Source organism: Nerophis lumbriciformis, linkage group LG10, assembly GCF_033978685.3.
Source record: "Nerophis lumbriciformis linkage group LG10, RoL_Nlum_v2.1, whole genome shotgun sequence".
Taxonomy (NCBI): Eukaryota; Metazoa; Chordata; class Actinopteri; order Syngnathiformes; family Syngnathidae; genus Nerophis; species Nerophis lumbriciformis.
Genome location: NC_084557.2, coordinates 46,534,564 through 46,559,953, shown reverse-complemented (window position 1 = coordinate 46,559,953; position 25,390 = coordinate 46,534,564). Strand labels below are relative to the sequence as shown.

At 42.5% G+C, this 25,390-nt stretch overlaps 2 protein-coding genes across 3 annotated transcripts in view; both read right to left on the bottom strand.

Annotated features, from left to right (window-relative positions):
• The window catches only part of fads2 (fatty acid desaturase 2), a 253,327-nt gene extending 243,661 nt beyond the window's left edge, over positions 1-9,666 (bottom strand). Inside the window, exon 1 of the mRNA XM_072913977.1 lies at positions 9,663-9,666. The gene's annotated coding sequence lies outside the window, so the exon portion shown is untranslated. The remainder of the gene's footprint in view (positions 1-9,662) is intronic.
• The window catches only part of LOC133612273 (uncharacterized), a 120,544-nt gene extending 95,970 nt beyond the window's left edge, over positions 1-24,574 (bottom strand). For both annotated transcript variants that reach the window (XM_061969523.2, XM_061969524.2), the window contains exon 1: positions 21,957-24,574. In XM_061969523.2, coding sequence (XP_061825507.2) covers positions 21,957-22,957 — 1,001 coding nt within the window. In that variant the 5' untranslated portion in view covers positions 22,958-24,574. The remainder of the gene's footprint in view (positions 1-21,956) is intronic.
• Positions 24,575-25,390: the final 816 nt, after the last annotated feature.

The following is a 25,390-nucleotide window of genomic DNA, read 5'->3' as shown; positions in this document are numbered from 1 at the left end:
CACTATACAACTGACCAAGCTCTCGTCCACAGCTGCCAGACCACGATTCCCGTTAGGATGGCTGTAATATGGGACAGGATGTTATGATGTGGTCTGCAGTTTACTCCTCTGCACCACACTCACATGCCGCAGATGAAGCCATACCCCATTTGCACATAGTTGAGCCGAAAAGACCGACACAAGTACAAAGGCGATTAAGCCGGGCAAGTGTTTTAACAACCAACTGACCAAGCTCTCGTCCAGTCCAGACCTGTCTCCCATTGAAAATGTGTGGCGCATTATCAATCAATCAATGATCAATCAATGTTTATTTATATAGCCCTAAATCACAAGTGTCTCAAAGGGCTGCACAAGCCACGACGACATCCTCGGTTCAGAGCCCACATAAGGGCAAGGAAAAACTCACAACCCAGTGGGATGTCAATGTGAATGACTATGAGAAACCTTGGAGAGGACCGCATATGTGGGTGACCCCCAAGCCTAAAATAGCACAACGGAGACCCCCGGACTGTTGAACAACTTAAGCTGTACATCAAGCAAGAATGGGAAAGAATTCAAAAATGTGTCTCCTCAGTTCCCAAACGTTTACTGAGTGTTGTTAAAAGGAAAGGCCATGTAACGCAGTGGTAAAAATGCCCCTGTGACAACTTTTTTGCAATGTGTTGCTGCCATTAAATTCTAAGTTAATGATTATTTGCAAAAAACACGGTGGAAGAGGGGGTTAGTGCATCTGCCTCACAATACGAAGGTCACGGGTTCGATCCTGCGCTCGGGATATTTCTGTGTGGAGTTTGCATGTTCTCCCCGTGACTGCGTGGGTTCCCTCCGGGTACTCCGGCTTCCTCCCACTTCCAAAGACATGCGCCTGGGGATAGGTTGATTGGCAACACTAAATTGGCCCTAGTGTGTGAATGTTGTCTGTCTATCTGCGATGAGGTGGCGACTTGTCCAGGGTGTGCCCCACCTTCCGCCCGAATGCAGCTGAGATAGGCTCCAGCACCCCCCTAGACCCCGAACGGGACAAGCGGTAGAAAATGGATGGATGGATGCAAAAAGAAAAACAAGTTTCTCAGTTGGAATATGAAATATCTTGTCTTTGCAGTCTATTCAATTGAATATAAGTGGAAAAGGATTCGCAAATCATTGTATTCTGTTTTTATTTACAAATTACACAACGTGCCAACTTCACTGGTTTTAGGGTTTGTAGTTGCTGCTAAAATGTGAGTGTAAAGATAGCACTCTGGCTCACTAGCTATGCTGTGGCTAACATGTGTGTCCTCCAGTGTTGGGTTAATTACTGAAAACCAGTAACTAGTTACAGTTACTGGTTACTTTATTTCAAAAGTAACTCAGTTACTAACTCAGTTACTTACACCAAAAAGTAATGCGTTACTGTGAAAAGTAACTATTTAGTTACTTATATATATATATATATATATATATATATATATTAGAGATGCGCGGATAGGCAATTATTTCATCCGCAACCGCATCACAAAAGTCGTCAACCATCCGCATCCACCCGAACTAACATTTAATCAAAACCGCACCCGCCCGCACCCGCCCGTTGTTATATATCTAATATAGACGATGCAAGGCATTAGTGAGGTTATAAAGCTTTTGCCTGTTAAAGAAAGGAGACTGATCCAATGCAGTACAGACATTCAATGCGTGCCACGCTGTCACGGCCCAGACGCACACCAGTGCGCAATCATCTGGGAGCCGCGCTGAGCGCACCTCCAAGCGCGTGGAGGTGCGATGTCCCTCGCACCCGCGGCGGCTCCACCCGGGCTCGCTCCCGAGGCTTCAGCGCGCACCGCGGCGGCCATCGTACTCGTCGCGGCCTAGCCCTCGCGGCTCTCGCTGCCGGCGACGGCCGGGTATGGGCCCGACGCTCCACCGCCATCCATTTTCAGGGCTAGTTGATTCGGCAGGTGGGTTGTTACACACTCCTTAGCGGGTTCCGACTTCCATGGCCACCGTCCTGCTGTCTATATCAACCAACACCTTTTCTGGGGTCTGATGAGCGTCGGCATCGGGCGCCTTAACCCGGCGTTCGGTTCATCCCGCAGCGCCAGTTCTGCTTACCAAAAGTGGCCCACTCGGCTCACCAGGGTGAGCCCCACCCCTTTCGTGAGCGCACTGCGCGCGGAGTGACCCCTGTTACGCGCCCCCGGCAACGGGGGTGGCGGGAAGGTAAGCTGCGCGGGCGGAGCGCGCGGAGTGACCCCTGTTACGAGCCCCCGGCCACGGTGGTGGCGGGCAGGTAAGCTGCTTACCTGCTGTGCGTGACGCCGGCCGCGGCGAAGGCGGACGAGGCGGGGTGTCGGTGCGGTGGGCGCGGTGGTGACCCTGGACGTGCGTCGGGCCCTTCTCGCGGATCACCTCAGCTACGGCTCCCGGTGGGGCCCTCTCGGGGGAAGGGGCCTCGGTCCCGGACCCCGGCGAGGCGTCCCTTCTCCGCTCCGTAAAAGAAAAAAATCTATTTTTTTTTTCTTCTTCTGTTGTGGCATATGCTGCAGGTGCCTGCTCGTTTTTCGTATGTGGGTAACAACATTTAACTATGTATATATATTTCCTGAATCTATTTAAAATCTAATTTTTTTTTTTATTTCAACCGCCCGACCCGACCCGCGGATAAAATCTTTTTTTTTTTTTATTTCAACCGTCCGACCCGCGGATAATCCGCGGACTCCGCGGTTGTGTCCGCAAACCGCGCATCTCTAATATATATATATATATATATATATATATATATATAAAAAAATTTAAGGCCCCCTTTAATGCCCTTTTAGCCTTCATTTCAGTACTGTTATTGCACTGGAGAATAATACAATGTGTTGATCAACTTGACATGCATTTGCATCACTGAACTCTGCTAATCAATGTGGTCTACATACAACACACAAAGACAAAGATATGTTTCAAAGGGCCAATTTGTTTCAGGCCAGAACAAATTGACAACACTATTTTAAATAGCTGCAACATAACATACATGAGTAACAAACAGCATAATAACAACATAGCTGTAAAGCAAGGAAGGGACACACTACATACACAAAGCCTAACCAGGCGTTTTTTCTCTCTCAAGGAATTGTGAAATAAAATCATGTCTGAAGCCCAGAACACTCTACACATTTCCCCAGTTTTAGTTTAGAGATAAGGAAACATTGGCCTGGCCCACTAGCATCCCTCTTTATGTTTGTGAACTTTATAGTCTATACATTTAGAGTGATGTGATAATCAAACACTCTAGAAGTCTAGAATGAAAGAGTATATAAGAGAATTGACAGAGTGTGTGTACCTTCAGTGCTGCAATGGCTCTATCAATGTTGTCCTGGCTAGCAGTGCCTCGTTAAAGGGGAACATTATCACAATTTCAGAATGGTTAAAACCATTAAAAATCAGTTCCCAGTGGCTTATTATATTTTTCGAAGTTTTTTTCAAAATTTTACCCATCACGCAATATCCCTAAAAAAAGCTTCAAAGTGCCTGATTTTAACCACCCGTCCATTTTCCTGTGACGTCACATAGTGAAGCCAACACAAACAAACATGGCGCATAGAACAGCAAGCTATAGCGACATTAGCTCGGATTCAGACTCGGATTTCAGCGGCTTAAGCGATTCAACAGATTACGAATGTATTGAAACGGATGGTTGTAGTGTGGAGGCAGGTAGCGAAAACGAAATTGAAGAAGAAACTGAAGCTATTGAGCCATATCGGTTTGAACCGTATGCAAGAGAAACCGACGAAAACGACACGACAGCCAGCGACACGGGAGAAAGCGAGGACGAATTCGGCGATCGCCTTCTAACCAACGATTGGTATGTGTTTGTTTGGCATTAAAGGAAACTAACAACTATGAACTAGGTTTACAGCATATGAAATACATTTGGCAACAACATGCACTTTGAGAGTGCAGACAGCCCAATTTTCATCAATTAATATATTCTGTAGACATACCCTCATCCGCGCTCTTTTCCTGAAAGCTAATCTGTCCAGTTTTGGAGTTGATGTCAGCAGGCCAGGGAAGCTAGGGTCGATATTCTTCTCTTGATCATCTTCGGTGGCATAAGGGACGGTGTGAGCCAAGACATCCAGGAGGTTTAGCTCGCTCGTCTGCGGGAACAAACTGCCGCCATTGCTTGCCGTGCTACCGAGGTCCTTTGTCCCTGAATTGCTCACACACTCCGGCAGATTCAATGGGGGTCTGGCGGCAGATTTCTTTGACTTTATGGTTGGAAATGCATCTGCTTTGAGTGTCGCAGGATATCCACACATTCTTGCCATCTCTGTCGTAGCATAGCTTTCGTCGGTAAAGTGTGCGGAACAAACGTCCAATTTCTTGCCACTTTCGCATCTTTGGGCCACTGGTGCAACTTGAATCCGTCCCTGTTCGTGTTGTTACACCCTCCGACAACACACCGACGAGGCATGATGTCTCCAAGGTACGGAAAACAGTGGAAAAAACGGAAAATAACAGAGCTGATTTGACTCGGTGTTTGAGAAAATGGCGGATTGCTTCCCGATGTGACGCCACGTTGTGACGTCATCGCTCCGAGAGCGAATATTAGAAAGGCGTTTAATTCGCCAAAATTCACCCATTTAGAGTTCGGAAATCGGTTAAAAAAATATATGGTCTTTTTTCTGCAACATCAAGGTATATATTGACGCTTACATAGGTCTGGTGATAATGTTCCCCTTTAAAATCTAGCCGCTGTTGCTTAGGAGGTGAAGTGTGTCTCTCTTTACTTGCTTCGTCGAAGCATGTTGCTTTTGTAGCTGTTTCAGCAGATTTGAATTGCTAGGATAGGATCTTTGATCCAAGACACAACTTACATTTAACTAAAATGTTATTTTCTTTGTGGTCGACAAAAGAAAAGTAGTGAGAATATCTCCATGTTAAGAAACTTGGCTTCGGGCTTCGCCATGGCGCCTTGTTAGTAAACACAGACAGCGTGCCTCTTCAGCAGCGCTCCAATAAAACACACTCAGATCTTCTCCGTTTCTAGCCGATGCTACATAAAAAATAACGTAAAATAACGCAGTAACGCATCATGTAGTAACGGTAACTGAGTTACTGAATATAAAAAATAACTATTTACCGCCGAAAGTAACGCTGTTACAGTCGCCAACACTGGTGTCCTCCTATCCAACTTCTAATTGTTACTTTTTTGTATGGGATACAGTAGATGGCATCTATTATGTTGGACAGAGTCACAGGTGGAGCCACACAGTCGTGTCGGAGACAGGCATTGACAAACAGCTCCTTGGCATTACAGCACAAAAACATTTGTCATCTGTCTAAATTCAGCTAGATTTTGGCCAACACGCTTCTAATAGACTATTGCGGACACTTCCTCCACCCAACATGTCCGCTGTCTGCTTTCTCCACAGTTAATATTGAATTAAGCCTCATTACAAGGATGTGGACTAATTGTTTCTATTTGAGTGATACGGTGTCGAAAGGTGCTTGCAGTGTGTCACCGTTTTCTGGGTCACTGCTCTCTCAGCCACCATGCTGCACTCCTCACCCTTGGGCTTTACTGTTCAGCCACACTTCCCTCCACAAATCCCCCCACATCCCTTTTCCTTAAAACCTCCTGCCTCCTCATCGCTTCCCCGCCGCCTGTCACACACACCCACGCTTCTATAGCCTAAGCCTCTGACGCCGCCACTGTACCTCCACTTACAAAATATGGTGCTGTCAGGCCGTGGAAATAGATCCCCCTTTGCTTCACAATTCTTGCATTCTTACATGCAATTCAGAGCTTTTCTTGCAGAACGATTAAACTCTGTTTAATAATCTCCAGCTTTATATCAGGACTTCCCCACCTCATTTATCCTCCATGCATATTTGAAGACTAAGGTCGTAATTTGCTACGCAAAAACCTCCCATATCCATTATTGGTTTACTTCAAAAATAAGAAAATATATTCTAAAATTGGTTAACCCAATACTGTTCAACTAACTTCAACAACAACAACTTCAAACTACTTACGGATTAAATGACTGCACGGATACACGGAAGGGAAAATGTAGAATCTAGTTAGCATTGGCCTGAACTTCAAAACAAGTTGTTGGTATATGTTTTCAAATTGTCAGACATTAGGATATACTTAGAGCAGGGGTGTCAAACTCATTTTAGATGGGGGCCACATGGAGAAAAATATACTCGCAAGTGGGCCGGACTGGTAAAATCACGGCACGTTAACTTAGAAATAAACCCAGACTTCCCTCTCCCCAGCCACTTCGTCCAGCTCTTCCCGGGGGATCCCGAGGCGTTCCCAGGCCAGCCGGGAGACATAGTCTTCCCAACGTGTCCTGGATCTTCCCCGTGGCCTCCTACCGGTCGGACGTGGCCTAAACACCTCCCTAGGGAGGCGTTCGGGTGGCATCCTGACCAGATGCCCGAACCACCTCATCTGGCTCCTCTCGATGTGGAGGAGCAGCGGCTTTACTTTGAGTTTCCCCCCGGATGACAGAGTTTCTCACCCTATCTCTAAGGGAGAGCCCCGCCACCCGGCGGAGGAAACTCATTTTGGCCGCTTGTACCCGTGATCTTGTCCTTTCGGTCATAACCCAAAGCTCATGACCATAGGTGAGGATGGGAACGTAGATCGACCGGTAAATTGAGAGCTTTGCCTTCCGGCTCAGCTCCTTCTTCACCACAACGGATCGATACAGCGTCCGCATTCCTGAAGACGCCTCACGATCCACTCTTCCCTCACTCGTGAACAAGACTCCGAGGTACTTGAACTCCTCCACTTGGGGCAGGGTCTCCTCCCCAACCCGGAGATGGCACTCCACCCTTTTCCGGGCGAGAACTATGGACTCGGACTTGGAGGTGCTGATTCCCATCCCAGTCGCTTCACACTCAGCTGCAAACCGATCCAGTGAGAGCTGAAGATCCTGGCCAGATGAAGCCATCAGGACAACATCATCTGCAAAAAGCATAGACCTAATCCTGCAGCCACCAAACCGGATCCCCTCAACGCCTTGACTGCGCCTAGAAATTCTGTCCATAAAGTTATGAACAGAATGGGTGACAAAGGGCAGCCTTGGCGGAGTCCAACCCTCACTGGAAACGGGCCGGCAGTAAGTCAGATTGTTTTCTTTGTTTAAAAATAGAACAAGCACAATTGTACAAATCATAATGTTGTTGGTTGTTTTTTTTTACACTTACATGTTGCGGTTAGGCATTTATTTGTCGTTATTTATATTTTCTAAATAAATTATGTGATAATGTTCATCAGTCAACTCATTGGTGTCCATCAAGTAAGGGTGTAACGGTACGTGTATTTGTATTGAACCGTTTCGGTACGGGGGTTCCGGTTCGGTTCGGAGGTGTACCGAACGAGTTTCCACACGGACATATTAAGTAGCGTACCGCACGTTGTGTAAACAATGCACACCGAGGCACAACACACGGCATGCTAGCAGCGACCGGGCTAGGACAACATGTGAAAGCCAGAGCTGGAAGACCCTCCTGCCTCGTTAAGATCTCCCGTTTGGGAACACTTCGGCTTCACGGTGCAATACAACATTGGAGGACGGAGGTTTGCCGACATTGTTCAGCAGCAGTAGAGTATGCTTCTGCCAACACGTCAAACATGTCAACCCATTTGAAGTGTCACCACCCCCAAGTGAACATCGCTTCAACGAAGAGAAATACGAGCGTCGTGCAAACACCGCATTCAAGCAGCCTCTCCTCGGCGAGTCAGGCAGGGCTAGGGGATCATTATCACCAGACCTATGTAAGCGTCAATATATACCTTGATGTTGCAGAAAAAAGAGCATATTTTTTTTCAACCGATTTCCGAACTCTAAATGGGTGAATTTTGGCGAATTAAACGCCTTTCTATTATTCGCTCTCTGAGCGATGACGTCACAAAGTAACGTCACATAGGGGAAGCAATCCGCCATTTTTCTCAAACACATTACAAACACCGAGTCAAATCAGCTCTGTTATTTTCCGTTTTTTCGACGGTTTTCCGTACCTTGGAGACATCATGCCTCGTCGGTGTGTTGTCGGAGGGTGTAACAACACGAACAGGGACGGATTCAAGTTGCACCAGTGGCCCAAAGATGCCAAAGTGGCAAGAAATTGGACGTTTGTTCCGCACACTTTACCGACGAAAGCTATGCTACGACAGAGATGGCAAGAATGTGTGGATATCCTGCAACACTCAAAGCAGATGCATTTCCAACGATAAAGTCAAAGAAATCTGCCGCCAGACCCCCATTGAATCTGCCGGAGTGTGTGAGCAATTCAGGGACAAAGGACCTCGGTAGCACGGCAAGCAATGGCGGCAGTTTGTTCCCGCAGACGAGCGAGCTAAACCCCCTGGATGTCTTGGCTCACACCGTCCCTTATGCCACCGAAGGTGATCAAGAGAAGAATATCGACCCTAGCTTCCCTGGCCTGCTGACATCAACTCCAAAACTGGACAGATCAGCTTTCAGGAAAAGAGCGTGGATGAGGGTATGTCTACAGAATATATTAATTGATGAAAATTGGGCTGTCTGCACTCTCAAAGTGCATGTTGTTGCCAAATGTATTTCATATGCTGTAAACCTAGTTCATAGTTGTTAGTTTCCTTTAATGCCAAACAAACACATACCAATCGTTGGTTAGAAGGCGATCGCCGAATTCGTCCTCGCTTTCTCCCGTGTCGCTGGCTGTCGTGTTGTTTTTGTCGGTTTCGCTTGCATACGGTTCAAACCGATATGGCTCAATAGCTTCAGTTTCTTCTTCAATTTCATTTTCGCTACCTGCCTCCACACTACAACCATCCGTTTCAATACATGCGTAATATGTTGAATCGCTTAAGCCGCTGAAATCCGAGTCTGAATCCGAGCTAATGTCGCTATAGCTTGCTGTTCTATGCGCCATGTTTGTTTGTATTGGCATCACTGTGTGACGTCACAGGAAAATGGACGGGTGTATATAACGATGGTTAAAATCAGGCACTTTGAAGCTTTTTTTAGGGATATTGCGTGATAGGTAAAATTTTGAAAAAAACTTCGAAAAATAAAATAAGCCACTGGGAACTGATTTTTAATGGTTTTAACCCTTCTGAAATTGTGATAATGTTCCCCTTTAAGTCCATATTGCATTAAAAACTAGATTTTGATCCACTTCTATGGTGGAAGAACAATGAGCCCATATATGCTCTTACTGCCAAGTAGGCACTATGTACTGTACTGTGCAATCTACTAATAAAAGTCTCAATCAATCAATCAATCAAAAAAAGCACTTTATATGTAGAAAGATTTTGTTAAGAAACCATTTTGAGCCTCATCTTATTTAGTTTTTATTTTATATATGTTGACCACATGAACCCTGGCAATGGACCCTGTGTGTATATGTATGTTATTATTATGCTTAGCATTCATGACTGCCTGATCATCACTAGGCACTGATCAGCCTAGTGGTGGCTCACATCCATCACACACAGAGCTATTTCTATTTTGGGGCAGAATTATTATAGTGTTCCCAATGTTAAAAGGATAAAGCCATTGTTTACAAATTTGGTAAATAAATAACCCAAAAATGTATATTTTGTTGTTTTCTTACTGTACCGAAAATGAACCGAACCGTGACCTCTAAACCGAGGTACGTACCGAACCGAAATTTTTGTGTACCGTTACACCTTTACGATCAAGATAAAAAAATTATATCAAAATCAAATTACCGTATTTTTCGGACTATAAGTCGCAGTTTTTTTCATAGTTTGGCAGGGGGTGCAACTTATACTCAATGATTAACACATTAGCGTAAAATATCAAATAATATTATTGATCTCATTCATGTAAGAGACTAGACGTATAAGATTTCATGGGATTTAGCGATTAGGAGTGACAGATTGTTTGGTAAACGTATAGCATGTTCTATATGTTATAGTTATTTGAATGACTCTTACCATAATATGTTACGTTAACATACCAGTTGGTTATTTATGCCTCATATAACGTACACTTATTCAGCCTGTTGTTCACTATTCTTGATTTATTTTAAATTGCCTTTCAAATGTCTATTCTTGCTGTTGGCTTTTATCAAATATATTTCCCCAAAAAATGCGACTTATACTCCAGTGCGACTTATATATGTTTTTTTTCCTTCTTTATTATGCATTTTCGGCCGGTGCGACTTATACTCCGGAGCGACTTATACTCCGAAAAAAACGGTATGTTGTTTTTCCTGTGTTTAGTGTTTATTTTCTGTCCAGTACTCGTATTCTGTGAGTCTACGAATGTATCTGAGCGCTGTTCTCCTCACCTGTTCCCGTTTGCCAATTTAGGAGGGTTTATCTTCCAGTGTCTCCTTTCTTGCCATGCTGGTTAATGTTCCAATTTTTTGTTTTGTGCCATCTCTTATATAGTTTTGCCAAGCCTTGCACTGCAAAAACTGAAATCTAAGTAAGCTGAAATATCTCAAATAAGGGTGATATTTGCTTATTTTCTGTCTGATAAGATAATTCTTCTCACTACGCAGATTTTATGTTAGAGTGTTTTACTTCTTTTAAGGGTTTTGCTCCTACACGATCTCAGTACGATATTACAGCTTGTTGCTGAGATTTGATGACCTATATTGAGTAAAACATGCTTGAAACTACAATATCAACTGCTGCAAAGCTGTGTCATCAACACTCACAAGTATAAAACTACTTTTTTAAAGTAAAAATGTCTTATTTCAAGCATGAAAAAGCAGATCATGATGCCGAGCGCATATCATTATGTCAAGATAATGGCACTCACATTTATTTAATTTAAGAATATTGTTGAACATATTGAGCAAAAAAGGTCTCTTTTTTTTTCTACCAAGAAAAGTACACTTGTTATTAGTGAGAATATACTTATTTTAAGGTATTTTTGGGTTCATTGAGGTTAGCTAATTTTACTTGTTTTGGAAAGTCTTGACAAGCCAAATTTTCTTGTTCTATTGGCAGATAATTTTGCTTAGTTCAAATAAAATATATATTTTTTTTCTTGTTTTTGAACACTGACTTTTTGCAGTGTGTCACATCACGCCCTGACTTATTTAGACTTTGTTTTTTAGTTGTGTTTTAGTTCTTGTCTTGCGCTCCTATTTTGGTGTCTTTTTCTCTTGTTTTGGTATTTTCCTGTAGCAGTTTCATGTCTTCCTTTGAGCGATATTTCCCGCATCTACTTTGTTTTAGCGATCAAGAATATCTCAGTTGTTTTTATCCTTCTTTGTGGTGACATTGTTGACTGTCATGTCATGTTCGGATGTACACAGTAAGTCTTTGCTGTCGTCCAGCAATCTGTTTTTGTTTAATTTGTAGCCAGTTCAGTTTTAGTTTTGTTCTGAATAGCCTTCCCTAAGCTTCAATGCCTTTTCTTAGGGGCACTCACCTTTTGTTTATTTTTGGTTTAAGCATAAGACACCTATTTACCTGCACACTGCCTTCCGCTGTTCCCGACATCTACAAACCCCGTTTCCATATGAGTTGGGAAATTGCGTTAGATGTAAATATAAACGGAATACAATGATTTGCATCAAACCACTTTTTTAAAGTACCGTATTTTTTGGACTATAAGTCGCAGTTTTTTTCATAGTTCGGTCGGGGGTGCGACTTATACTCAGGAGCGACTTATGTGTGAAGTTATTAACACATTACCGTAAAATATCAAATAATATTATTGATCTCATTCACGTAAGAGACTAGACGTATAAGATTTCATGGGATTTAGCGATTAGGAGTGAGAGATTGTTTGGTAAACGTATAGCATGTTCTATATGTTATAGTTATTTGAATGACTCTTACCATAATATGTTACGTTAACATACCAGTTGGTTATTTATGCCTCATATAACGTACACTTATTCAGCCTGTTGTTCACTAGTCTTTATTTATTTTACATTGCCTTTCAAATGTGTATTCTTGGTGTTGGCTTTTATCAAATACATTTCCCCAAAAAATGCGACTTATACTCCAGTGCGACTTATATATGTTTTTTCCCTTCTTTATTATGCATTTTCGGCCGGTGCGACTTATACTCCGGAGCGACTTATACTCCGAAAAATACACTATTGTTTTGGGTATTTTTTTTTTGTAATCTTCATTATTTACTTCAAGTTATTACAGTATGTCTCTATATACATATTTATCTCATTTTTTTTAAATACATTTTGGCCAAAGGGGGCGCATTTCAATTTCTTACACACACTAGTTATTACATATGTTGGCCAGAGGGGGAGTACTTCAAATTTTCTTACACACAAATGTCTATTCTTGGTGTTGGATTTTATCAAATAAATTTCCTCAGAAAATGCGACTTATACTCCAGTGCGACTTATAAATGTATTTCTCCTTCTTTATTATGCATTTTCGCCCGGTGCGACTTATACTCCGAAAAATACGGTAATCATTTCTTATTTCAAGCATGTAAAAAAAAAAAATAATCATGACTTTGACACAATTGTGTCTCATAATTAAAACAGATGACAGCCAAATTGACTTTGCTGTTTTATTTTCAATGAAACAATAGAAAATATGTACTCATATAGTAGTACACTTGTTTTTAGTGAGAATATACTTATTTTTAAGTATTTTTGGGTTCATTGAGGTCAGCTAATTTTACTTGTTTTGGAAAGTCTTGACAAGCCAAATGTTCTTCTTCTATTGGCAGATAATTGTGCTTAGTTCAAGTAAAATACCCCTCATTTTTGTGGGTTTTTTTCTTGTTTTTGAACACTGACTTTTTGCAGTGTGCCTAGACTGGTTTTCGGCACATTTTTTGCAAACCTGTGATCTACTGCTGTAACCACACCGGTGTGTCCTCATTTTCTACTTGCACATTGCCTGCGTTCTCTGCATTCGAAGATCACGCCAACTGCAAACCATGCACAGTTGCAAGAACCGCCTATATGCTGGTTACTCTTCTTGATTACAATTGATGAACCACTTAAATCATAGTTCAGGCTAAGGAGGTGCCCAATTCCCCTGGATGTCAATTTGGTAAAACCTCTCAAAGTCTAGATATCTGTGACAAAATATGGATTATTTCAATCAGCAATGATTCACTCCAATCATGAATTTGTCAGCAATTGGCATTAGTTTGAACGAGCACTTGTGTCTATTACGGCCGCGTCTTGTCAACAATCATAAGAGGTGTTGCTGTGGCACAGAAAATACAACAACAATGAGCTCTCCTCTCATATTTATACTAATGAGAGCTCCACTTGACTACAAACCCTAAAACCAGTGAAGTTGGCACGTTGTGTAAATGGTAAATAAAAACAGAATACAATGATTTGCAAATCCTTTTCAACTTATATTCAACTGAATAGACTGCAAAGATACTTAACATTCAAACTGGAAAACTTTATTATATATTTTTTTGCAAATGTTAGATCAATTTGAATGTGATGCCTGTAACATGCTTCAAAAAAGCTGGCACAAGTGGCAAAAACGACTGAAAAAGTTGAGGAATGCTCATTAAACCCTTATTTGGAACAGGTGAACAGGCAAATTGGGAACAGGTGGGTGCCATGATTGGGTATAAAAGTAGATTCCATGAAATGCTCAGTCTTTCACAAACAAGGATGGGGCGAGGGTCACCACTTTGTAAACAAATGCGTGAGCAAATTGTTGAACAGTTTAAGAAAAACCTTTCTCAACCAGCTATTGCAAGGAATTTAGGGATTTCACCATCAACGGTCCGTAATATCATCAAAGGGTTCAGAGAATCTGGAGAAATCACTCCACGTAAGCAGCTAAGCCCGTGACCTTCGATCCCTCAGGCTGTACTGCATCAACAAGCTACATCAGTGTGTAAAGGATATCACCGCATGGGCTCAGGAACACTTCAAAAATCCACTGTCAGTAACTACAATTGGTCTCTACATCTGTAAGTGAAAGTTAAAACTCTCCTATGCAAGGCGAAAACCGTTTGTCAACAACACCCAGAAACGCCGTCAGCTTCGCTGGGCCTGAGCTCATCTAAGATGGACTGATACAAAGTGGAAAAGTATTCTGTGGTCTGACGAGTCTACATTTCAAATTGTTTTTGGAAACTGTGGACGTCGTGTCCTCCAGACCAAAGAAGAGAAGAACCGTTCGGATTGTTATAGGCGCAAAGTGTAAAAGCCAGCATGTGTGATGGTATGGGGGTGTATTAGTGCCCAAGACATGGGTAACTTACACATCTGTGAAGGCGCCATTAATGCTGAAAGGTACATACAGGTTTTGGAGCAACATAATTCTAAGTTACCATGGACGCCCCTGCTTATTTCAGCAAGACAATGCCAAGCCACGTGTTACAACAGCGTGGCTTCGTAGTAAAAGGGTGCAGATACTAGATTGGCCTGTTTTAGTCCAGACCTGTCTCAACTTGAAAATGTGTGGCGCATTATGAAGCCTAAAATAGCACAACGGAGACCCCCGGACTGTTGAACAACTTAAGCTGTACATCAAGCAAGAATGGGGAAGAATTCCACCTGAGAAGCTTCAAAAATGTGTCTCCTCAGTTCCCAAACGTTTACTGAGTGTTGTTAAAAGGAAAGGCCATGTAACACCGTAAATTGTAGGTTAATGATTATTTTAAAAAAATAAAAATAAGTTTGATCATTAAATATCTTGTCTTTGCAGTCTATTCAATTGAATATAAGTTGAAAAGGATTTGCTAATCATTGTATTCCGTTTTTATTTACGAATTACACAACGTGCCAACTTCACTGGTTTTGGGTTTTGTACAATGGGCGTTTCCCTCCCTGACCTTGCTGCTTGCATGTGCTACATTGCTAATGCTCAGTGAGCTGAAGGCATTAGTCCAGCTGTGTCACTCTTATATGCCCTGCAGAAGCTTACATCTCACACACAAAAAAAGGGCAAGATAATGTTTAAAAAGGCTATTGTATAGCATTGAATCAGCACAAAGGCCCATGTTGTACCTCGGCAGTGTCCCTCCCCCGTGTGGTCCATCCTCTTCTGGCCTAAAGCAACAATATGTTTGTGATGTAATGGTGCTGCTGACATTAGATCAATGCTTCAGCTGCTTAACCCTTGCTATTGGACTGATGCACAGTGACACATGGCCTGTGAGACAAGTCGGCATGCAAGCAGCACAGATATCAGTCTGGGCTTACTTCAGCATGAAACCAGAAACTATTTTAGCTTGCAATGGTCATAAAGTATATAATACTTATGTGTCTTCTAAGCCAGTGTTTTTCAACCACTGTGCTGATGCAGTCTGGTGTGCCGTGGGAGATGATCTAATTTCACCTATTTGGGGTAAAAATATTTTTTGCAAAGCAGTAATTATAGTCTGCAAATGATGTGTTGTTGTTGAGTGTCGGTGCTGCCTAGAGCTCCGGAGAGTAACCATGTAATACTCTTCCATATCAGTAGGTGGCAGCGGGTAGTTAATTGCTTTGTAGATTAGGCAGTGTGCAGGTAAAAAAGGCATCTAATACTTAAACCAAAAAGGTGAGTGCCCCTAAGAAAAGGCATTGTAGCTTAGGGAAGGCTATTCAGAACAAAACTAAAACTGAACAGGCTACAAAGTAAACAAAAACGGATTGCTGGATGACAGCAAAGACTTACTGTGGAGCAAAGACGGCGTCCACAATGTACAAACCCCATTTCCATATGAGTTGGGAAATTGTGTTAGATGTAAATATAAACAGAATACAATGATTTGCAAATCATTTTCAACCCATATTCAGTTGAATGCACTACAAAGACAACATATTTGATGTTCAAACTCATAAACTTTATTTTTTTTTGGCAAATAATAATTAACTTAGAATTTCATGGCGGCAACACGTGCCAAAGTAGTTGGGAAAGGGCATGTTCACCACTGTGTTACAAGGCCTTTCCTTTTAACAACACTCAGTAAACGTTTGGGAACTGAGGAGACACATTTTTTTAAGCTTCTCAGGTGGAATTCTTTCCCATTCTTGCTTGATGTACAGCTTAAGTTGTTCAACAGTCCGGGGGTCTCCGTTGTGCTATTTTAGGCTTCATAATGCGCCACACATTTTCAATGGGAGACAGGTCTGGACTACAGGCAGGCCAGTCTAGTACCCGCACTCTTTTACTATGAAGCCACGTTGATGTAACACGTGGCTTGGCATTGTCTTGCTGAAATAAGCAGGGGCGTTCATGGTAACGTTGCTTGGACGGCAACATATGTTGCTCCAAAACCTGTATGTACCTTTCAGCAATAATGGTGCCTTCACAGATGTGTAAGTTACCCATGTCTTGGGCACTAATACACCCCCATACCATCACACATGCTGGCTTTTACACTTTGCGCCTATAACAATCCGGATGGTTCTTTTCCTCTTTGGTCCGGAGGACACGACGTCCACAGTTTCCAAAAACAATTTGAAATGTGGACTCGTCAGACCACAGAACACTTTTCCACTTTGTATCAGTCCATCTTAGATGAGCTCAGGCCCAGCGAAGCCGACGGCGTTTCTGGGTGTTGTTGATAAACGGTTTTCGCCTTGCATAGGAGAGTTTTAACTTGCACTTACAGATGTAGCGACCAACTGTAGTGACTGACAGTGGGTTGCTGAAGTGTTCCTGAGCCCATGTGGTGATATCCTTTACACACTGATGTCGCTTGTTGATGCAGTACAGCCTGAGGGATCGAAGGTCACGGGCTTAGCTGCTTACGTGCAGTGATTTCTCCCGATTCTCTGAACCCTTTGATGATATTACGGACCGTAGATGGTGAAATCCCTAAATTCCTTGCAATAGCTGCTTGAGAAAGGTTTTTCTTAAACTGTTCAACAATTTCCTCACGCATTTGTTGACAAAGTGGTGACCTTCGCCCCATCCTTGCTTGTGAATGACTGAGCATTTCATGGAATCTACTTTTATACCCAATCATGGCACCCACCTGTTGCCAATTTGCCTGTTCACCTGTGGGATTTTCCAAATAAGTGTTTGATGAGCATTCCTCAACTTTATCAGTATTTATTGCCACCTTTCCCAACTTCTTTGTCACGTGTTGCTGGCATCAAATTCTAAAGTTAATGATTATTTGCGAAAAAAAAAAATGTTCAGTTTGAACATCAAATATGTTGTCTTTGTAGCATATTCAACTGAATATGGGTTGAAAATGATTTGCAAATCATTGTATTCCGTTTATATTTACATCTAACACAATTTCCCAACTCATATGGAAACGGGGTTTGTAGTTGGCGGGAACAGCGGAAGGCAGGGTGCAGGTAAATAGGTGTCTTATGCTTAAACCAAAAATAAAAAAAGGTGAGTGCCCCTAAGAAAAGGCATTGAAGCTTAGGGAAGGCTATTCAGAACAAAACTAAAACTGAACTCGCTACAAAGTAAACAAAAACAGATTGCTGGACAACAGCAAAGACTTACTGTGGAGCAAAGACGGCGTCCACAATGTACATCCGAACATGACATGACAATCAACAATATCCCCACAAAGAAGGATAAAAACAACTGAGATATTCTTGATTGCTAAAACAAAGTAGATGCGGGAAATATCGCTCAAAGGAAGACATGAAACTGCTACAGGAAAATACCAAAACAAGAGAAAAAGACACCAAAATAGGAGCGCAAGACAAGAACTAAAACACTACACACAGGAAAACAGCAAAAAAGTCTAAATAAGTCAGGGTGTGATGTGACAGGTGGTGACAGTACACCTACTTTGAGACAAGAGCTATACTGATGCATGCTTGGTTATGCTTTAAAGTCGTATCCAACAGCTGCGACAACGACTTTTTACTGTCAACTGAGTTTCGTTTTTTACTGATTACTCCCTGTGGTGTGCCTCTGGATTTTTTCAACGCAAAAAATGTGCCTTGGCTCAAAAAAAGGTTGAAAAACACTGCTCTAAGCAATACGTTTCTTAGTTATTCCACAGGGACGGTGCAGAAATAACATTGTACAATATAATTCACTGTATAAATATGCATTATCGAAATTCTCCCTGACACCTCATGTATTTTGTGAACTTGCCCTCTTAAGACAGTTGCACCAGGCAGACTGCAATCCATCCAAGAAGATGTCAATGTAGCTGAGCATTAATATTGCACACTTTATCACAGAATAAGACGGCGATAGCTGAAACTACCCTGACATTAAAGTTAGAAAATCCTTGTGTGACTGATAAGAAACATTGGAATTGTACTTCATCACCAATGAGGAAGCATGCATTCATGGGCAATTACAGCAATTTTTCTACAAAACCCAAAACCAGTGAAGTTGTCACGTTGTGTAAATGGTAAATAAAAACAGAATACGATGATTTGCAAATCCTTTTCAACTTATATTCAATTGAATAGACTGCAAAGACAAGATACTTAACGTTCGAACTCTAAAACGTTGTTATTTTTTGCAAATATTAGCTCATTTGGAATTTGATGCCTGCAACATGTTTCAAAAAAGCTGGCACAAGTGGCAAAAAAGACTGAGAAAGTTGAGGAATGCTCATCAAACACTTATTTGGAACATCCCACAGGTGAACAGGCTAATTAGGGAACAGCTGGGTGCCGTGATTGGGTATAAAAGCAGCTTCCATAAAATGCTCAGTCATTCACAAACAAGGATGGGGCGAGGGTCACCACTTTGTCAACAAATGAGTGAGCAAGTTGTCGAACAGTTTAAGAACAACATTTCTCAACCAGCTATTCGAAGGAATTTAGGGATTTCACCATCTACTGTCTGTAATATCATCAAAAGGTTCAGAGTATCTGGAGAAATCACTGCACGTAAGCCATAATAATAAGGACCATCAATCCCTCAGGCGGTGCGACATCAGTGTGTAAAGGATATCACCACATGGGCTCAGGAACACTTCAGAAAACCACTGTCAGTCACTACAGTTTGTCGCTACATCTGTAAGTGCAGGTTAAAACTCAACTATGCAAAGAGAAAGCCATTTATCAACAACACCCAGAAACGCCGCCGGCTTCGCTGGGCCCGAGCTCATCTAAGATGGACTGATGCAAAGTGGAAAAGTGTTCTGTGGTCTGACGAGTCCACAATTCGAATTGTTTTTCGAAACTGTGGACGTCGTGTCCTCCGGAACAAAGAGGAAAAGAACCATCCGGATTGTTCTAGGTGCAAAGTTGAAAAGCCAGCATCTGTGATGGTATGGGGGTGTATTAGTGCCCAAGACATGGGTAACTTACACATCTGTGAAGGCGCCATTAATGCTGAAAGGTACATACAGGTTTTGGAGCAACAGATGTTGCCATCCAAGCAACGTTATCATGGACGCCCCTGCTTATTTCAGCAAGAAAGTGACAAGCCACGTTTTAAAACAGCATGGCTTCATAGAAAAGAGTGCAGGTACTAGACTGGCCTGCCTGTAGTCCAGACCTGTCTCCCATTGAAAATGTGTGGCGCATTATGAAGCCTAAAATAGCACAACGGAGACCCCCGGACTGTTGAACAACTTAAGCTGTAAACAAGCAAGAATGGGACAGAATTCCACCTGAAAAGCTCCAAAAATGTGTCTCCTCAGTTCCCAAACGTTTACTGAGTGTTGTTAAAAGGAAAGGCCATGTAACACAGTGGTAAAAATGCCCCAGTGCCAACTTTTTTGCAATGTTTTGCTGCCATTAAATTCTAAGTAATGATTATTTGCAGAAACAAAAAATAAGTTTCTCAGTTCGAACATGAAATATCTTGTCTTTGCAGTTTATTCAATTGAATATAAGTTGAAAAGGATTTGCAAATCATTGTATTCTGTTTTTATTTACCATTTACACAACGTGCCAACTTCACTGGTTTTGTCATAAACTTTAGTTATTTTATATCACTACGTATGCAATAAAATGTAATCTTCCTAATATCACTGTAAGATATATAGGCCACTGTTTTAGTCAAATGACATGCGGATCTATCTCAACCAATTCTTGCAGCTAACAGCAACATGCAATTAATATCTATATTACCCATTTTTCAAAACATGTCAACCTTAAAATCATTTGCTCTCGACCTCATCCATCCACTTTTGCATAATAGTACATCAGCTAGAATGGCTTGGTCGTAACCAGTGTTACAAAGTAACACGTTACTGTAACGCCATTATTTTTGGCGGTAACTAGTAGTCTAACGCGTTATTTTTTATTTTCAGGACCTCAGTTACCGTTACTACATGATGCGTTACTGCGTTATTTTACGTTATTTTTTATGTAGTATCGGCTAGAAACTGAGAAGATCTGAGTGTGTTTTACTGGAGAGTTGCAGAAGAGGCGCGCTCTGTGTGTGTCTGGGTGTGGGTGTGGGTGTTGGTGTCTGTGTTTACTAACAAGACATCATGGCGGAGCCGCAGTCGAATTTCTTAACATGGAGATATTCTCACTACTTTTCTTTTGTCGAGCACAAAGACTATAACATTTTAGTTCAATGTAAGTTGTGTTTTGGATCAAAGATCCCATCGACTGCCCAAAACAGCAATTCAAATCTGCTGAAACAGCTACAAAAGCATCATGCTTTGACGAAGCTATTAAAGAGAGACGAACTTCACCTCCAACACCATCCAAGCAACAGCGGCTGGATTTTAACGGAGGGACTGCTAGCCAAGACAACATTGATAGAGCCATTGCATTTTTTTATGTTAATGTATTATTATTTAATATATATTATTGTTTTAGTTGCTTAAGAGATATTCCTGGCTTTGAATTTGCTCATTGCTATTTTTATGTTTTTGTGCATTATTTGTTGCCGTCATCATTAAACGAACAGGTTACTCATCAGTTTTTTCACAACATACTTTTTACTGTTATTCAAGTAAATATTTGGGTGACTACCGTATTTTCCGCACTATTAGCCGCACCTAAAAACCACAAATTTACTCAAAAGCTGACAGTGCGGCTTATAACCCGGTGCGCTTTATATATGGATTAATATTAAGATTCATTTTCATAAAGTTTCGGTCTCGCAACTACGGTAAACAGCCGCCATCTTTTTTCCCCGTAGAAGAGGAAGTGCTTCTTCTTCTACGCAAGCAACCGCCAAGGTAAGCACCCGCCCCCATAGAACAGGAAGCGCTTCTTTTTCTACTGTAAGCAACCACCCGCCCCCATAGAAGAAGAAGAAGGGCGCGGATATTACGTTTCAGTTCCTTTGTGTGTTTACATCTGTAAAGACCACAAAATGGCTCCTACTAAGCGACAGGTTTCCGGTTCATGAAAAGACGCAATCTCTCCATCCGCACACGGACTACTATTTCACAGCAACTGCCTAAAGACTTTCAAGAAAAGCTGGCTACTTTCCGTGCATATTGTAAAAACAAGATAGCTGAAAAAAAGATCCGGCCAGAGAACATTATCAACATGGACGAGGTTCCACTGACTTTTGATATTCCTGTGAACCGCACTGTGGATACAACGGGAGCACGTACGGTGAATACTCGCACCACAGGGAATGAGAAGTCATCTTTCACTGTGGTTCTAGCTTGCCATGCTAATGGCCATAAACTTCCACCCATGGTGATATTCAAAAGGAAGACCTTGCCAAAAGAGACCTTTCCAGCCGGCGTCATCATAAAAGCTAACTCGAAGGGATGGATGGATGAAGAAAAGATGAGCGAGTGGTTAAGGTAAGTTTACGCGAAGAGGCCGGGTGGCTTTTTTCACGCAGCTCCGTCCATGTTGATATACGACTCCATGCGCGCCCACATCACGCTGGTTTTTAATATATTATTAAAGTTTGACTGACCTATCTGACTGTTTTTTTGACATTCCTTTAGCGCAGTTAGATGCGGCTTATAACACGGGGCGGCTTATAGGTGGACAAAGTTTTGAAATATGCCGTTCATTGAAGGCACGGCTTATAACCCAGGGCGGCTTATGGTGCGGAAAATACGGTACTCCTTACTTTTACTTGAGTAATAAATCTCTAAAGTAACTTGAGTACAATTTCTGGCTAATCTACCCACCTTTGCATGCAAACATGACACTACTCCACAAACATAAACATAGAGACTCACAGAAAGGATTTGACGTCCAGGCCACGATTCCGGATCTCGTCCATCATGTAATCCCAGCTGCCAGGATTACCACGTGAGCGGTCTCCTGCGCCGCCTCCCCTATAGCGAGAGGCACCAGCCCCTGCGGGGCCTCCCCGCGTGGCCCGTGGAACAGCTCTTTTACCTGCACCTCCACCCTCGCCACCGCCGTCACCACCTCCATCTCCTCTCCCGGCGGCCCCGCCTCCCCCGGGCTGTCCAGGTGCGGTGTGTAGTTGTCCCAAACTCTGGGACGTGGTCGGAGGGTGGCCGAAACTCGAGCCCGGCGGGTGGATGAGGGGCTGCTGGAGACTCTGCTGGCGTAGCAGCGTCCGGGGGCGGGCGGGCCCGATGGGGATGTGCTCCAGAGTGGAAGTGTAGGATAAGACCGGATCCCCAAAGCTGGGAGGTGAGGAGGAACCGGAAGAAGAGGAGGTGTAGAGGAAGGCGACGGAACCATCAGAGGTGAGGCATGGTGACAGAGGGCAGAGGGAAGACAAGGCAGATACAGTCAGGTTGGCATCGGGATGGGCCAGAAGTTCATCCGCGCAGGAAGTTAATGTTGGCGAGGCGGAAGAGGAAGTAGACGAGGACGGAGTGGAGGGTGGAGCACGGGGAATCGGAGGCAGGAGGAGGAGGAGAAAAAAGGAGAGCGAGGTAAGGCAGCAGAAATAACAGCAGTAACAGAAATAGCAGTAGAAAGTGCAGCTGGAGTGAGCTCCCTGTGACGCCTGATGCTCGTACGCCGGCCGACCTTGCACAAGCTGTGCGCTCCCCCTGCGTGCCTGCGTCACGTGCCTCGGCGCCTGTGTCTGCGCGGCTCGAGCGCGCCGTCTGCGCGCGGGAGTGTTGCGAAGTAACGGAGGTCGGAGACGCGCAGTCCGAATAAGCGAGGGGCGGCACGGCGGCGTTTTGCTGCTCGACGCTTTGCGGCTTCCGGCCGTCCCCAGCGAGATTTTTTTGCTCTGATGAGAGATCCCCATTTCCTCCACTCACCAGTGACAAATGTTCATCTCTGACAGCCTGTCATCCTTTCTCTCCCAGTCTTTTTTGGGTCTTTTAAACACATGCTATGTCTCCAGAGACTTCCAGTAGCCAACCAAGGCCTACAGTAGGTCCCCCTCCCTCTGCCAACTTCTCTTTTTCCACTCCCCTTTTAAGACTCTCTCTTAACTATTTTAATAAACACACATACAGCTGTGTGACTTGTTCATCATACATCAATACGGCTGTACCTTGCATTTTGTTATTTACAAACCCCGTTTCCATATTAGTTGGGAAATTGTGTTAGATGTAAATATAAACGGAATACAATGATTTGCAAATCCTTTTCAACCCATATTCAATTGAATGCACTACAAAGACAAGATATTTGATGTTCAAACTCATAAACTTTCCCAAAGTAGTTGGGAAAGGGCATGTTCACCACTGTGTTACATCACCTTTTCTTTTAACAACACTCAATAAACGATTGGGAACTGAGGAAACTAATTGTTGAAGTTTTGAAAGTGGAATTATTTCCCATTCTTGTTTTATGTAGAGCTTCAGTCGTTCAACAGTCCGGGGGTCTCCGCTGTCGTATTTTACGCTTCATTATGCGCCAGACATTTTCAATGGGAGACAGGTCTGGACTGCAGGCGGGCCAGGAAAGTACCCGCACTCTTTTTTTTTTTTTTTACAAAGCCACGCTGTTGTAACACGTGCTGAATGTGGCTTGGCATTGTCTTGCTGAAATAAGCAGGGGCGTCCATGAAAAATACGGCGCTTAGGTTGTTCCAAAACATGTATGCACCCTTTTTTTTTTTTCTTTCTTTAGTTTATTTCGAACATGAACACACTTACATCATAATACATCACACAATTTCGTATCATTTCATTTTACATCATGCCCGAAAAGGAGTAGGAAGAAGCAAAGCTTATTTAATCCTACCCCTTTCCCACTTCAAGCGTTTACAAATATATAGAATCATTTACTGACCTTTTTATATAATAAAATAACATCTATGAATTAGTATACAACAGTTTTGTAATATGTAATTAATTAATTAATTCAGTCATTATTAACATACTGAGATGAAGAATATCTTATTTTCAATAAGGTTGAAAGTATTTCTCATAATTCTTCTTTTTTGTACTATGTAAGCACTATTATTTTGAACAACCTCTTAAACTGGATCATATCAGTACAATTTTTAACTTCTTTACTTAATCCATTCCATAATTTAATTCCACATACTGATATGCTAAAAGTTTTAAGTGTTGTACGTGCATATAAATGTTTTAAATTATTTTTTTCCACTAAGGTTATATTTCTCCTCTTTAGTTGAGAAGAATTGTTTCTTTCAGCATTAATGGTGCCTTCACAGATGTGTAAGTTACCCATGTCTTGGGCACTAATGCACCCCCATACCATCACAGATGCTGGCTTTTGAACTTTGTGTTGATAACAATCCCGATGGTTCACTTCCCCTTTGGTCCGGAAGACGGCCACAGGTTCCGAAAACAATTTGAAATGTGGACTCGTCAGACCACAGAACACTTTTCCACTTTGCATGAGTCCATCTTAGACGAGCTCGGGCCCAGAGAAGCCGGCGGCGTTTCTGGATGTTGTTGATAAATGGCTTTCGCTTTGCATAGTAGAGCTTTAACTTGCACTTACAGATGTAGCGACAAACTGTATTTAGTGACAGTGGTTTTCTGAAGTGTTCCTGAGCCCATGTGATGATATCCTTTAGAGATTGATGTCGGTTTTTCATACAGTGCCGTCTGAGGGATCGAAGGTGACGGTCATTCAATGTTGGTTTCCGGCCATGCCGCTTACGTGGAGTGATTTCTCCAGATTCTCTGAACCTTTTGATGATATTATGGACCGTAGATGTTGAAATCCCTAAATTTCTTGCAATTGCACTTTGAGAAACGTTGTTCTTAAACTGTTTGACTATTTGCTCACGCAGTTGTGGACAAAGGGGTGTACCTCGCCCCATCCTTTCTTGTGAAAGACTGAGCATTTTTTGAGAAGCTGTTTTTATACCCAATCATGGCACCCACCTGTTCCCAATTAGCCTGCACACCTGTGGGACGTTCCATATAAGTGTTTGATGAGCATTCCTCAACTTTATCAGTATTTATTGCCACCTTTCCCAACTTCTTTGTCACGTGTTGCTGGCATCAAATTGTAAAGTTAATGATTATTTGCAAAAAAACTTTTTTTTTTAATCAGTTTGAACATCAAATATGTTGTCTTTGTAGCATATTCAACTGAATATGGGTTGAAAATGATTTGCAAATCATTGTATTCCGTTTATATTTACATCTAACACAATTTCCCAACTCATATGGAAACGGGGACGGTATACTAGTAATGTAACGATACCAAGTACTAAAATTATTTTGATACTTTTTGGTACTTTTCTAAA